This window comes from Dromaius novaehollandiae, chromosome 11 (assembly GCF_036370855.1).
Source record: "Dromaius novaehollandiae isolate bDroNov1 chromosome 11, bDroNov1.hap1, whole genome shotgun sequence".
Lineage (NCBI taxonomy): Eukaryota > Metazoa > Chordata > Aves > Casuariiformes > Dromaiidae > Dromaius > Dromaius novaehollandiae.
This window is the reverse complement of record NC_088108.1, coordinates 14,695,773-14,710,407: the sequence shown is the minus strand read 5'-3', so window position 1 is coordinate 14,710,407 and position 14,635 is coordinate 14,695,773. Positions and strand designations below refer to the sequence as shown.

At 58.8% G+C, this 14,635-nt stretch overlaps 1 protein-coding gene across 1 annotated transcript; it reads right to left on the bottom strand.

Annotated features, from left to right (window-relative positions):
* Positions 1-9,594: 9,594 nt before the first annotated feature.
* On the bottom strand, positions 9,595-11,073 carry CLDN2 (claudin 2). The gene is made up of 2 exons (XM_026112256.2): positions 10,206-11,073; positions 9,595-10,014 (listed from the first exon to the last, which is right to left on the bottom strand). Exon 1 carries the CDS (start codon positions 10,928-10,930, stop codon positions 10,235-10,237), a length of 696 nt encoding a protein of 231 aa, XP_025968041.1. The 5' UTR covers positions 10,931-11,073; the 3' UTR covers positions 9,595-10,014; positions 10,206-10,234.
* Between the last annotated feature and the right edge of the window lie 3,562 nt (positions 11,074-14,635).

Genomic DNA, 14,635 nt, shown 5'->3' with positions numbered 1-14,635 from the left:
CTCAATATCGTTCAAGCCTTTAGTTATTTCTCTAGCTTGGAAGCTTTTTAAATTAAATGCGCTTTCTTACGGGTATAGAATGACTGGCTTAGAGGAGCTGAGCCACAACAGTGGCTTTTCTGCAGTCTGTAGATGCTGTCTCTGTCTGCCGTTTCTGACTTCTGTTCCTCCTGTTTTTCTGGTTGAATCCTATTTTGTTTTCAGTTCATATTTCTAGATCTCAGAGCTGTTTCTGTGGCCTCTCCTGATGTTTTCAGATGTTGTTTATTGTGTTTTCAGGTCAGTATCACATGTGGTAATACTTGAGTTTGAAAGTTAGCTCCCTTATCTCCGTTCATGGTCTGAAGGTAGCACTTCCTATCTCCATTCACGCTTCCCCCCCTCCCCTTGGCAGTTCACCAGCTGGTCCTCAAACTGTGGGGCTGTTTATACTGTGCCCTCATGGCATTTAATTTTCAACAGAGCTGTTGAGGAGATTGAATCTCCATCAGGAAAATGCTGAGGAGTTGAAGTTCCCTTTCACAATGGTTGGGACACTTCTACACTCATTTTACAATTGCATGAAATACAATTTCCAAGGTGCAAAATAGCTAGCTATTGTGGGGTGCTGCCACCATTCTGACTGTGCTGGGATTTTTATGCCGTATGCCAGTCCTCCTTTGAATCATCTACCTTTGGTAAGGGAAGAGACAGAACCTTATTTTCTTCTCTAAAGCTGCTGCTAAAGAAAGAAATGTGCACATCTCCTTCAGGCTCGGTCTCAGTGGTCTTCTCAGCGCATATATGTTAAGCTAGTCACCTCAGCTGTTGCTTTTCTTCTTTGCATCTTGTTTATTCCATCCCATTAGAGCTCTGAGATGTGAAGTTTATCCCTAATACTTCTTGACCTTATTTTTTGAAAGATTATTTCCAGACACTTCCAATGTTTCTCATTTTTTCACACTCTGCCTGTTTTTCAACACAACCACGACACTCTTGAGTCATTGCTTGAAAAATTAGCAAAGGTTGTTAAAGTTATATAGCTTTGGTAACTGATCTTATCAGCCTGTGCTTTGTTTTATAAATGGAAACTAAAAGCTGCTTTCCTCATACTTTGCCAGCGTGGCTGTCATGGTGGGATCTCAGAGACCTCTGTCAGCTTCTCTGTATCATCCAGGTAGTTAATTTCTTTTGGAGTAGACTTTGCATCCAAGGAGTTAAGTTCCTCTTTGCTGCTTCTCTGCAAAGGCGTTTGTGCCGCAGCTCTGCTGGACATTTGCAGTTTTTCTTGGGCAGGGACGGAGGTGAGCGCTCGCGGGGAGCAGCACGTTTGCGTCTGCACAGGACCCTTCAAAACGTCACCGTGTGGTCTTCGATGGCAGGTAGGGTGCTTGCCAGGGAAGAGGAACCAGATTGGGGGGATTAACAATCCTCTAAGGAGCAGAAGCCAAAACGCAGCAGCACTTCCAAGACCCAATAGCAGCGGGGCTGGCAGGGGTCTGGTGCGTCGCTGCAGCCTCCCTGGGCCATGCCCCTTGCCAGCAACCCGGCTGCCGCGGAGGGGACCGTCTGCAGGGGCTGTGCAGCTCGAAGCTCCTCCTGTTTTAATTCCTGCACCCCGGGGAAAGGATGACACATTCGCCTGATGCACAGGAAAAAGCCAATGTTAGCGATAGGAATGAGCTGTGCTGAGTGAGGAGGTGGCGAGCAAAGGGCAGCTTTGATGCAAGCATTGATAGGGGCTGATCCGGGAGCCTTCACAAGTGTGTAACAGATTGTGAGCAGTTAGCAGGTTTCATACTCGCCTCTGTGTCTTGCATTACCAACAAGGCAAAATATATGCTCTCCACACTAATACAGGGTCCCTGAGAAAAATAAATCAGCTTAAGAAATGGCAGCATAAAGAAGTAACAGAAACAGTTGTGTGATGGAACATTTCCTAAATGAATGTAGCTTGGCAAACAGTACAGTTATTTATTTTCCTTAGATAAGCTGGTATCAAAGTACCTGTTTTTTAAACTTGGCACTTCTCTCCTACATCTTGCAAAGCTTACTCACTAGTGCCCATGCCAAGACAGGCTGGTATCATAGTAGTTTGGGCAGATTAAGTTGTATATCGAAGATAAATACTTACTGCAGATGAGGAAGTCAGAAAAGGATCTCCAAGATAACCCTGTTTGGCAAAGCTTTTTCCTCCTGGAGCTCTCGGCTACTCCGCAGTCAGTACCACGCTGTCTCTCATAAAGGCTTGGGACTGCAGCAGGCAGCCCTGGCTTGGGAGGGAAACCTGGCTTGTTTTGTGGGGTTTTTGTTTGTTTGTTTTTAAACCTGTTTACAATTTTCTGCTTCTCAATGTTGCACACAAAGCATGCAAGTGTCCCGTTGCAGCCTCAGCACAGACAGGCAGCACGAGGAGCCGGGGAAGAGCCTAATTCAGCCAGGAGAGCAGTGCAAGCAGTGTGGGTTTTTCCTCCCCACAGGTGAGCTGGAAGTTTCGGCATGGTGTTTTGCAGGCAGGTGTTCCCATTTTACAGAGATTTCCCATAGGAAAAGGTGGGAGCTCAGCCCTCTGCTGGAAAGGGTAGCTGTGCTTGGGGACGGTGGAGGATAAACTTGTCTCTTCCTGCAAGACTGAGCTGCCTTTAGTGTGCGTGTGTGGCCATGTTTATTCCCTCAATGAGGCTTTTATTTGGTAGCAATGCTGAATTTGGGAGAATTAGCTGGATTTGTCTGTACAGTAACACTAACCTATTTTCAGTTGTAAATTTAAAATATGTGAACCAGAATCAGCGCCTGGGACATATATGTGATGCTAGCCACTATAACATTCCTGGGAGATGTGATATTCCAGTTTTAGGAAGCAGGCCATAATTCACAGCAAGACCCTTGTATGTGAGCAGGCCCTGGGCCGTTGACTGCATGGCCCCACAAAGACCTCACATCGACAGCTCTGCCTGGGGAGACTTAATTTGTGCTAACAGACCCCCCCCCCCCCCGAAGCAGTTCTTTGCCTTGTCCCGTAGTGCTGAGAGAAGGGGCTTTGTGCTGTGAGCCGCTTGCCTCTTCCTTCGCTTTGCCTTGGGGCGCCGAGGTCCTTCCCCTCATTGAAGAACGCCTCCAGTCCTGACGGGTTCGCTCTCCTTGCCTCAATAACAGGGAACTGGGCTTTTTGCTAAATGCTGCCTCTTATCTGCTGTGACTCCTCTGCCTGTGTGGAGATGGGGATGGGCCAGCAGCCATGGCCCGGGTGACCTGACTTGCTGGATTGCCATCTGGAAACCGCGCTGACATGAGGTATGTTGGGGAGTGGAGAACATCAATGAGGAAGCCCACAATCTTAAGGAAGATAGGACTGAGCAGGGATTAATTGCCTGGTCTCCTACTCGGGCTCTGCCTCCACCAGGGCCAGGGGAAAATCCAAAGGCTAAGTAAGAGCACCATGGTCTTGCTTGTAATATTGTAGAGGAATAGCTCAAAGGACACAGGGGCACCAGGGCCATTGAGCCAGCAATGGCGAAGGTCTGACCTGGTCTGTAATGCCCACAAACTCCCTGAGCTTCTGTATGGCTTGGAAAATAGACCGAAGGGTGGAGCTGCTTTTGGCCCCAGTGCTAAGATGCATTCTCGTTCTCCTCTCCCTGGAAAGGAAAGGGCTAAAAGTTTGGGTGAAGAAAAAACATCTGTCAAAGCCATCTTAGGAGCCATCCAGGTATAATGAGTTCTGGGACTTTGCTCTGATGATCTGAGATACCTAGAGATAGGTTTTCCAAAGAAGCGAGTTTAATGCAATCACGCTATTTGCGATGTGTGTCTTGGCCTGGTTTTAGTCCTTTCCAGACATGAAAGACCCAAAACTACTTTGCTAGCACATCCATGGGATCCTCTCGTGGCCTGTGCGGAGGTGCCCGGTAGTGCCTTCTCTGGGTCCTCTAGTCTCTAAAGATCTGGCTCAACAGAATAAGCTCCAAGAAATCAACTGGCAGTTTCTAGATGTGCAATGGCAAGCTCTTCTACGGAGCCGTGCTTTATCTTGGGCCTAAATATCTTGCAGATGTGAATTTAGGTTAGCAGTTCCCAAAGAGTTAGTGCTCCTGGATTGTAGCCCTCAAGTGTCCCCACATACCCTGAGCATGGAGAGAAAAGAGGAGGTAAATTGGATTGCTTGGAGTGACTCTGTGAACTGTTTAATGTGGTTGTGGCTCATTTTGTTCATGGATTTGTCTTTAGGATTCTCTGGTCTTGACCTCTATCTTGTGGTGCACTGCTGTTTAACCAGAGGTTGATGGTGGAGTTGTTGAGGGTGCAGTGCAATTAATCCTCCATTCTCTCTGTTCTTCCTGGTTCTGCAGGACAGATTTTCACTAGAGGTGAATGGTCCACTTTTATGAATATTTCTAAAATCAATGGTGTAGCTTATTTTACACCACTACAAAAGTGTTTCTTGCTGATATAGCTTATTTTACTTGCTGAATTGGTGTTGGCTCTACTGATAAAGCCTGTTCTTGCTGCCATAGAGTGCGTGTGTGTTAGGTTTGCCAAAATCTCTAACCTGAAACTCCTTTAGTGTAGATTAGACTCAAATTACAGGGAAATATGATTGTGAAGTTAATGTGCTGCCTTGAAGATCAAACCTCCCTGTCTTCCTCACAGGCACAACATGTGGGTTTCTAAGACAAATAGTTTTTGTAATTCTCCCAATAGCTTTCTGAGCTGTCGTTCCAATCCAGCTAGGAAGGCACTTTCTAGCAATCTCCTCTGTTGTACCTAAAGGTCCCTTTCCCCTGCTGCGCTGTGCAGTTCATTCTGCCCTATTTCCCTCATATTTTTCTTTAAAGATCTTCCTCCCTCCTTGTTTTCTGTGTTCTTGAGCTGCTGCTGCTTTTTCTTTCCTGCAGCCCTGCTCCAAGTGGTCCCTTGGATGAAGGTGCCATGGCTGTTTCTTCTCATGCCTGACCGTGGGGACAGAGGAGTTGCTGGTGATTCGGTGTGATGTCCTGTGGGATTCCCAGTGCTCCCAAATACCAGGTGACTTTTGCTGCTGCTGCTATTTGCTGTTGGCATCTTAAGTCTTCATTCCCGCAACTTGCTTTCCCCAGCTGCAGGGTGCTCTGGTTGTACAGTGGCTGTGGTTACTGCAGTCTTGGCAGCACGGTCTTTTGGCTTCATATTCCTGCATCACTGCCAGATCCCCCAGCCTGTCCCAGGGTCCTCCCTTGGCTCCTCGCCTCCTTGCCACTTGTAGGAGAGGGCAATGATTTCTTTCCAGGTTCCAAGCCCTGGTCCCTTTTGCTGCTTTCTCGCTACCTCACCTCCTTCGCAAAGCCTCCCATTAAAACCAGAATAATTGGTCACTGACAGTTTTGCCTCAGTGTCCCAGCTGTGTGAGTCAAGACAAATTGTCCCCAGGTTTCTGTGACAGCAGGAAAGTTGTGGAAATAAAGGATAAATGTAGTTGCCAACCGAGCAGCATGCATAGACACCCTGAGATGAAACCATGTGGCTCCTGTTTTCTGGGCTAGAGCATGGCCACCAGGACTGGTGTTAGATCGGGGTCTGGGGCATGGTTAGGGTTGAGGTATACCTCCATTTCCCACCGGCACAGGACATGACTTGGATTATTGCCTACTGCAGCTTGGGAGTTATGATTTAAAGAGCTTGAGAGCAGCCCATCTCCATAGTGTGACCTGTTGAGTATCCTCTGCTCCTGCAAGCAGCTGCTTTAGAAGCTCTCTGGGGTAGGAGGAGGTTGTCCTTCCCCAACGTCTCCAGAGGGTGCTAGTTATGGATGGGCCAGTGGTGATTCAGAGCACCTAGAGAGGAGGATGCAAGGTTGTATCTTTGGCTTTGGTTTGTGTCCAGGGAAGGGGACGATGCCTTGCTCCCAGGGTACTCATGTACCTCCTTCTGATGCTGCCTTCTTGCTTGCTCGCAGACCCCTCTGAAAGGGCAGCCCTGGTTTGCCAAGGGGCTGGGAAGCTCCTGGGTGCAGCGAGGGAGGGAACTGGGAGCTTGCTCTGGGCTGTGGCTGGGAGAAAGGCAGAGGGTGGAGGAATGCGGAGGCTGTTTCCAAGTGCCTTGGTCCACAAGGAACTTGGCCTGAATTGTCTTTCCCCTCCTGCCTTGCACGCCCAAGTGCCTCCCCCAGGCTGCACTGAGGGCTGCGGGCAGAGATGGTCCCTGCCAGTGCCTCGCCTGCTCCTCCTGTGAGAGCTCTCTCAGCTGTGTCACCGCTGCCTCTGGTCAGCGGTCCTGGGCTGAGAAAGGAGGCAGAGCTCTAGCGTGCCGAAAGGGCTGAACTCCGCTGGCCTGGTATGGTTGGCAGGGAAGCGCATGGTCGGGCTGGGGCTGGGGCTGGGGCTGGGGCTGGGGCTGAGGCTGAGCTTCTGCCCTCTTCCGTGGGATGTCCCGGGGTGTGGGGTGTCCTGCGGAAGATGGGCATCGTGTGCTCCCTTGTGAGAGGCAGGGCAGGGGAGTGGGCAGCCACCACAGTGCTGGGCTGGGGAGGCAGCAAGGAGCTGGGGAGGTCCCGGGGGCAGCAGTGGGGAACAGGGCTGGCTGCGAAAGGCTTGGAGACCAGCACATTTTAGCCTGGCGCGTAGGTGCTGAAAGGGGGTGACGTGACCGAAATGCAGCTCTCGCAGATGTACGATGAGGTTGCAGCCCCTGGCCCAGGTGCGGCCGCGGGTTTCTGTGTGCTGGGCAAGTTTATAGTACCTCTATTGCTTTTGAAGATAAGGACATGTTAATATTTTATTGCCCCCTCTTTTCATCTGTGACATAGTTTGGCACAAGGAGGTGCACGGGGAAGGACTCGTTCCCCACGATAGGGAATTAGTCACTGGAGCGAGGCCCCGGCCCTCCTGAGCGGGGCTGAGACTCCCCGGCTACGAGGATGCTGCCCTGCAAGGTGGTGGCTCCGCTCTGCTTCCCTCCCCGTGTCCTGCTTGCATCCCGCATGTCCCGCCTGGGACCCCACTCCGCCGTGGCTCTCCTGCTGGGAAGGTGCTGGGCACCCGTTTGCCCCCGTGCCCAGCTGGCCCCAGGAAAGCGCGGGGGCCGAGGGGCGCCAGCCCTCCCCGTGGTGCCGGCAAGGAGCGTGACGGCGTCTCCCCACGGCACGGGGCCGCGGCCGGTGCTGCCCGGAGGGGCTAGCTCCATCGCTCTGGCCGGGCTCAGCACGGCCACCCAAACGCGGGGCTCTGGTGATGTTCAACCTGCAATGAGGAGCCGGAGCCCCGCGGGAGGGAAGCCGCTCCCGGGTCAGCCTGGGCTTCCCGTCCTCTCCAGCCTGCAGCTGGGCCCCCTCCGACCTGCCCTCAAGGACCTGGTTTATCTCAGTAACAGGAAACAGGGCGATGGCGAGAGGCGGGGATAACCTGCTTTCATGCACCCGGTGCCTTTCCCTGGCCTCTGGCTTGCCTTTAAGCAAGAGGTGCCAGCACCCACCTCGCTGCAGCACCCCGCACCCCCGGGGCCCGCGCTGCCCCCAGGGCATTTCATTGCTGCCTTTCCCCCGGCTCCGGTTTCACCGTCGCAGCAGCGGTGCAGGTGCAGCACGCCGGCCCCGTGCCGGCTGCCGAGGTCAGGGGCATCTGCTCTTGCCAAATGTTTGGTTTAAAGGCAGAGCGAGACCCTAAGCACGCTTGGCTGAGCCGAGCTCTCGGAGCGGGCAGGAGCGTGCTTGCGGAGGCTGCTTCTCCCGAAGGCGCCCGCCCCCCTTGGAGAGCCTCCGCCGGGGCAGCACGCTCCCCAACGCCTCCAGCCCCCTGCTTTCCCCGGCCCCGCAGCCGTGTCCTGCACCGAGGGCCTTCTCCCATGGGAGCTTTTGCTTCATTGACCCGTGCCTCTCACCCTGGCCACAGCCTCCCCCCCCCCACGGCAGTATGTGCCGACTCTCTTAAAAATGGGAATTTTCATGGTGCTTGAATTAAAGCATTAATAAAAGCAGCAGCCGCAAAACTCCGCACGGCGCATTTCAAGTGCCCCTTTGTTCAATTCGGGAAGCCTCGCGCGGACACAGGCAGCGCTGTGCCGGCCCCGCGGCCCCCGCCGGCCCGCGCCCCGGGGGGAGGCGAGGGGCGAGGGCCCGGCGCAGGCATTCCTGACACGCGGAGGCAGCACGGCTGTTGCCAAATACTTTCAAGCCTCCTCTCTGCGTCATCTGCCAAGAAGCAAAACATTCACAGCTGAAGGACTGGAGTGACCTCCGGGGCCCGGGTCTGAAGCCGTGCCCCGGCTCCCGGGGCAGGCGGCCCGTGCCGCGGTGTTGCCCTCCTCGTGTCCCGGCCTCGCTGGCCCGGTGTCTCCCCACGGGAGCAATGCCCAGCGATGCATCGGGCTTCAGCCTGGCGCTGCAGAAGGTGGGTGGCCAGCCTTTGCCTGGAAGTCCCTGGTGGCCCCTGCTCAGGAGTGTCCCTGTTGTTGAGGGGGGGGTGGCTGGGTGGCCTCTCCCCCAGCAAAGAGGGGAGAAAGCGTGACTCACACCATTATCAGGAGCGTTAGCACAGCGAGTAAGCATGATTTCACCTGGGCAAGGTTAATGATGGAAACGGTGACGCCTGACCCGGGAACCTGATGCCCTCCTTTCCGGCACCTAATCTAAATTGCTTTATGAGGGGCCGGCGGAGGGGCCGAGGCCCTGCTGCTCCCGGGGCAGGGCAGGACCCCTCTGACGCGGGCCCCGCTGGGACGGGGACACTGGGTGCTGGGGTCCTGCCCGCTGCCGCCTGCCCGCAGCACCCTCCCGCTGCAGCAGCCTGGGGCTGCCATGGGGCGAGGGGAGAAGGTTTCGTTGGTCCCACATCCCGTTATCCCCGCAGCCAGGAGCCCTTTGCAACCACGACCTGAAGCTGCCCCTGCTCCCTCGGTAATGTTTTTCCTTTTCTTTTTTTCCCCTCGTTTTATGCCTGCCTCTGCGCCCAGCCCGGGGCGGGGGCCAGGGGCCGGGACCTTGCCGTGCAGCACGGAGACCTGGGGGTGGCAGGTCCTCTGCCCTGCGCCTCGGGGCACCTGCACGTGGCCAGCGCATTCGAGCGTGGGGTGGGATGGGGGGAGACGGTGGGTTTGGTGAAGGGGCGTCGGGGTTTCCAGAGGGAGGGCCAGGTCGGGTGCAGGATGAAGCTGAGCTCGCCCGGTCCTTGCAGGCGCTTGGGGAGTGAGAGGGCACAAGGGGACCGTCGCCCTGCTGCCAGTGCCCGGGAGAGCCACATTTGCCACCACCCAGCAGCCTCCCAGGACCAGCCAGGCAGGGACTGCCCCTGCCCCCCACGTGCCTGTCCTCCCCGGGGCCCCAGTGAGAAGTGCTGCTGGGGGCAGGCAGCCCCGGACCACGGCCGCGGTGATGCCAGCCTCTGCGCAGGCATGTACCCTGCAGGCAGGACTGCCCCGCTCCCCCCTGCTTCACCTGCCCAGTGCATAGGCAGGGCCAACATTGGACCGGTGCTGCCTCCTCGCCCTGCTCCCTTCCCTTCTCCAGCACCATCGTGCCCCGGTGCAGCAGCGGCTGCGGTGGGATCAGCCGGTGCGTGGGCACGTGGTCGCCCTGTCCCGCTGGAGCATTCCCCCCCGCCGGGCTCCCCTGCAGTGCAGGGAGGCCCCCGGGCCCTCGGTGCCGCAGGAAAGCTCAGACACAGCCCAGCTAGAAACACAGCTTTATTGCAACACTGGTTTGAAACCGGCACCCGACCCTGGGCTGGTGCCTCCTGACCTGCAGCGGGCCGGCGCGGACGCCCCGCTGCCCCGCGATGCCTCCGCTCGGCCCCACGACGCGGTACACACGGTGGCCCCGCGCGTTAGCCCTGGGGGCACCCCCGGAGGTGGCCGGGGGCCGGCACGCTTGCCGAGGCTGCTGTCACCGCGCGGCTGCGGTCTCCGTGCTGCGCGGCTGCCGTGCCCGGGCTGTGGCATTGCTGCTTCTCTTCCCGTCGAGGCTGGTGAGTGGTGCTCCCCGTGAGCTGACGGCGCTGCGCTGCCCAAAGCACGTAACGGTAGTCGAATCTGGGGACTTTCACCACCTTGGGTAATCAGCTGGGATCTCTAAAACAGTAGCAAGGCTCTCAGGGGAATGGCAGGGAGGGCGGATTGAACCCCCCCCCCCCCAAACGCATGTGCGCGAGCAAGAGGGCTGAGCAGGAGAGACACTGCTGTGGCCTCTCCTCTTACTGGCTGCCCTTTGCACCAGCCCAGAAGTTTTGCAGAGCCAGGGCAGCTGCTGGCCAGGTTCCCACCTTGCCGTTGGGGCAGCTGCGGGGCCCCCCTACACGTATCCCGTCAGTTTGTAGGAGCCGAACTCGCTCTTGGTCTTCTGCGTCTGGCTGGTGGAGGGCTGGGGGCTCTTGCCCCCCAGCAGCCGGGGCTGGTAGGTGCTGTGGTAGGTGTCTGGCGAGTCCCGGGGAGGGCAGGAGGCGCAGAGGATGAAGCCACCGATGAGGGAGAGCAGCGAGGAGATGATGCCCAGGTAGAGCGCCTCACCCATCTCGTACTTGGTGCTGTCGGGGAGCAGGGGGTTGTAGAAATCCCGCAGCACCACGTGGATGTTCCAGACCACGGGGATGAAGCAGAGCAGCCCCCCGAGCACAAAGACCGCGCCGCCCGTCACTGCCACCCTGTCCTTGGCTGGCGAGCCTTGCATGAAGATGGTGCACCTCATGCCCATGATGGCGATGAGGCAGGCGAGGGAGGAGACGGCGCTGGAGCTCACCATCAGGGCCTGGGCCGCCTGGACGTCGGCGGGCAGGTTGAGCAGGGAGCTGTAGATGTCGCACTGGGTGATGCCCGTGCTGTACGTGGCGCACTCCATCCACAGCCCCTTGGTGAAGCCCACGGCCGTCACGATGCTGGAGCCGATGTAGGAGCTGATCTTCCAGGTGGGCAGCAGCGTGGTCGTCAGCGTGCCGACGTAGCCCAGGAAGGCCACGGTGTAGCCCACCAGCTGGAGCCCCGTGGAGACCATGTCGGCGCACGTGTCACCTCCCCGGGGCTCGCGGTGCCACTGCCTCTCGCCCGGCTCGCTGGCAGCTCTCCCGCGCGCGCCTACCTTCCCATGGCCCGGCCGGCGGCTCCTCTGCACCCCGCTCCCGGGGGCGCTGCTTTTGTGCGGGCAGCGGCGCGTGGGTGGGAGCCGGGGGAGGAGAGGTTACCTGGAAGAGTGAAAAGCGATCCCTCCCTGATTAACGATTGACCCGAGCCTCCGGAGAAATGCCAAGCGCCCTTTCACCTCCGCTATCTTCCCGCTGCACTTCAGAGGCAGTGCGGCGCTGCCCGGGAAGGGTGCCAGACCGCCAGGGCCCTCCTCTGCGCCGGGCCGCTGCCGGGCGCGGGAAGGGGCTGAGCCGGCCCCGCTAGCCAAGCGCCGGCAGCCCCCGCGCCGTGGAGGGGCCCGCTGCCGCCCTGGCACACGGGGAGCCGCGGGACGTCACTGTGCCCAGCGCCGGCGGCTGGGTGTTAGCAGCACCCGCGCGTTGTAGCGCTGCGTTTCGTGGAAATGCTCCTTCACTGCTGTGATTTCATCAGGCTGCCTTTGAGAAGCCAGCTAACCTCGCATTTTCCGCTATGCCCTCTGGCAGGAGAGGCGAAATTACTGCTGTGTGCTGCTCGTGCAGAACTGGCTGGAGGTAATTGTGGGTGGTGGCCCCAGAGCTTCCCCGGAGAGCTGGAGGAGGACGATTGCTCCCCGTCCCCGTGCTGGGCTCACCCAGGACGTTGCATTGCCACCCAACCTGCCCCACAAGCTGCAGGGGATCCCGCTGGGCTGCTGGAAAGGGAGGCGCCTGCCTGAGACGGGACGTAGCCGTCGCCCTGCCTGTGCCACTGGGGACGATGTCGGCAGGGACGGCACGTGCCAGCCATGGCCGCTTCTCCAGGAAAGCCCGGAGGTCTGCGGGGGGCAGAGCTATGTCCAAGTGGGCATGCGGGGCCCAGCTCCCCCGCCGCACTTGGGCCCCGCTGCCCCGGGCGGCCGAGCTTTGGCATGCGCTGCTGAGCAGGGCGGTTTGCTTTTCCCATCCCCTTGTTTCAAAATTTCCCATCCCGCAGTGTCTTGCGAAACCGGCCCACATTAACGCTGGCAGCGCCAGGCCGCCGGGCTCGCTCCCCGGGAAAGCACCAGCTGCGCCTCCCCGGGCTCTGCCCCCTCTCCTGCCCCTGCCACGGCACCTCACTCGCTTGGTGCCCAACTCTCCCGACTTTTCCTCTCCTTCCCCAAACCCCAGCCGGGACCGGGGCCCTGCTGCCCCGTCCTGTGGCGCTGCTACGGGTGCAAAGCTGCACGCGGCGGGCGCCGCTCGGGGTGACATGCGGAGGTGCCCTGTGCTTTGCTGTACTTACGGCGGTGGCCGGAGATGCGGCGCCGGGCTGAGGGCGGCCGAGGGGTGCCCGAGTCGCCGACATGGGCCGTTCCGGCCAGGGAGGCGGCGAGGGGGCCCGGCCCGAGGGAGGAAGGGCTGCGAACTGCTGGCTGCAGCTTTGCAAAATCCATGCACAAATCTTAGCCTGGATCAGAGGCTTATCGCGGAGCAGAATTAAACCCTTTCGGGGTCGGGAGGGACTGAGGAGCTGCAATGCCCTGTTTTGCATTAATGCCCCAGCCAGGTGTGTGCTTGCGGGGCTTGGGGAGGAGGCTGGGGGGCCTGTGCAGTGTGGGGGGACGACGGGCAGAGGAGGTGGGCTGGAGCGAAGCAGAGCAGCGCCGAGCACGGGAACCCACTGCGGACCGTGGGGCTTGGCAGGCAGGGAAGTGCCCCCGTCCCCCCCGCTCGCCCGCCGCGGGGTTTGTTGTTGTAAGACTCCCGGCCCAAATGAGGAGCAAATGGGGACGGTAATGAGGGCCGGGCTCGCGCCGTGCCCCCTCCAGCGCCGCGGCTGCCGCAGATGGAGAGGGGCAGGCAGGGCCTCCACCGACAAATTGCGCCCGGAGCCGCGCCGGCCTGGCCTGCGTTTGGACGGGGCATTGAGTCGCCGACGACGCAGCTTCGGCAGGGACCATTTGCTATTTTCCTTCCTTTTGCATCCCCAGCTGCCGCTCTAGCTCAGGGACCGGGGGGCTGAGCTGCCTGCCCGCAGCACCCCGAGCGTGGGGCCTGCCAGGGGCAGCCTCGCTGGCCGCAGGGGAAGCTTTTTTTCTACTCCCGGCCACGGAAAGCCTAGGAGAGCCAGTGGGGCAGGGAGCACCGCCCCAGGGGCGGCAGGCACCTCGCATCTCCCTGAGGAGCTCTGTTGAATTTGGGGGCTCAGGTACCCCGACGCTCAGGGCCCAGCACGGACCGTGGGGCCAAATGTCCCGTCTCTGCTGCAGCAAGCATCGAACCTTCTCTGCACAGGCGGGAGTGCAGTCCGGTTTCGCTGCATGCCTGCTCCCCTCTGCTTCGTCTCCAAGCGGAAACCCTCTCCTCTTGGCCGTGGTGTGAACATTGCCTTGCAGAGTTCGGGCTGGGACGTTTTGGGGTGAAAAAAGCACATAGTGGGAGAGCCCGCATGCTGGCCGGGGGTGTGCACAGCTCTGCTCCCCCAGGCCAGGGCAGGCACTCAAGCGCTGTCGGGACACCCACGGGTGAGCTTTGCTGTGCTCCAAGGCAGGGACTGACTGTCCTGGTGCTCAGCACCAGACATGCCTGCTGTCCCCATGCCCGTGCGCTGGCGGGGCCGCTGGCCTGCCTGGGGGCTCGAGGCGCTCTGTGGACACGCTCGGCGCTGGCGAACCCAGAGAAGGATCAAAGAGGGACCGATACGGCGGGCTGCAGGATGGCGAGCGCGTGCCGTGCCGTGGCTCAGTGGTGCGTGGGACTGTCTGGGGTGATGCTGGTCTGGATCCAGCGCAGGAGGACACAATGTACCTGAAGACTCCAGCTCCTGCCACCTCAAGCAAGGTGACACTCAGTAATGGGGGTGTCCTAAGCTGGTTCCTGGCCAAGCCAGCTCTGTGTGGGCTTTTTGCATTGATTCAGCAAAGAAAATCCCACTGTTCCCTTGTTCCAGCTGCAGACTGGAACTGTTGTGCCCAGCACTGCCCTGAGCTGCGGAGGCTGACGCCTCTCCTGCCAGAGGGGAGAAATGGGGGAGGCAGGTTGGTCCTGGGAGGCTGTTCCTGGAGCAACCTGTGCCATAGCTGCAGGCACCCAGAGCAGGAGGGCCCCGTCCCAGGGCTTTGCTTGCTCCTTCTGTCCTGTCCTGCATCTCCAGCAGCCACTCTACACCCTCATCTGGCAGGCAGTGGGGCCGGCAGTGGGGCCAGCCCTGCTCCCAGCCCCAGGGGGAGAATCAGCCCTTGTTCTCCTGCTTCTCTGGCAGCGCAGGGCCAGGGCCTGGCACCTCCTTGGGGTGAGCCCAACAGGGGCTGAGAACCTCTGAGCACGGCTATGGCCCTGCTTTACAGCTGGGGTGCATCTCCTGCGGGTCCATCTTCCCTCTCCCTTCTCTCTTGTACATCCCTTCAGCCAACTCCTGGTAGCTCTGTGCTTGCCACCATTGCTGCCCATCACGCTGTCCCACTGCTGCCCATCACGCTGTCCCACTGCTGCCCACCACGCTGTCCCATTGCATGCCCACTGCGTGCCCATCGTGCTGCTCCAGTGCTCCCACTCCCTCCCCAAGTCCCCCCTGCCTTATGCAAATGGTTGCAAAGAGCACTTAATCATCCTCATTAATTGTCTCTGCCCTCCGC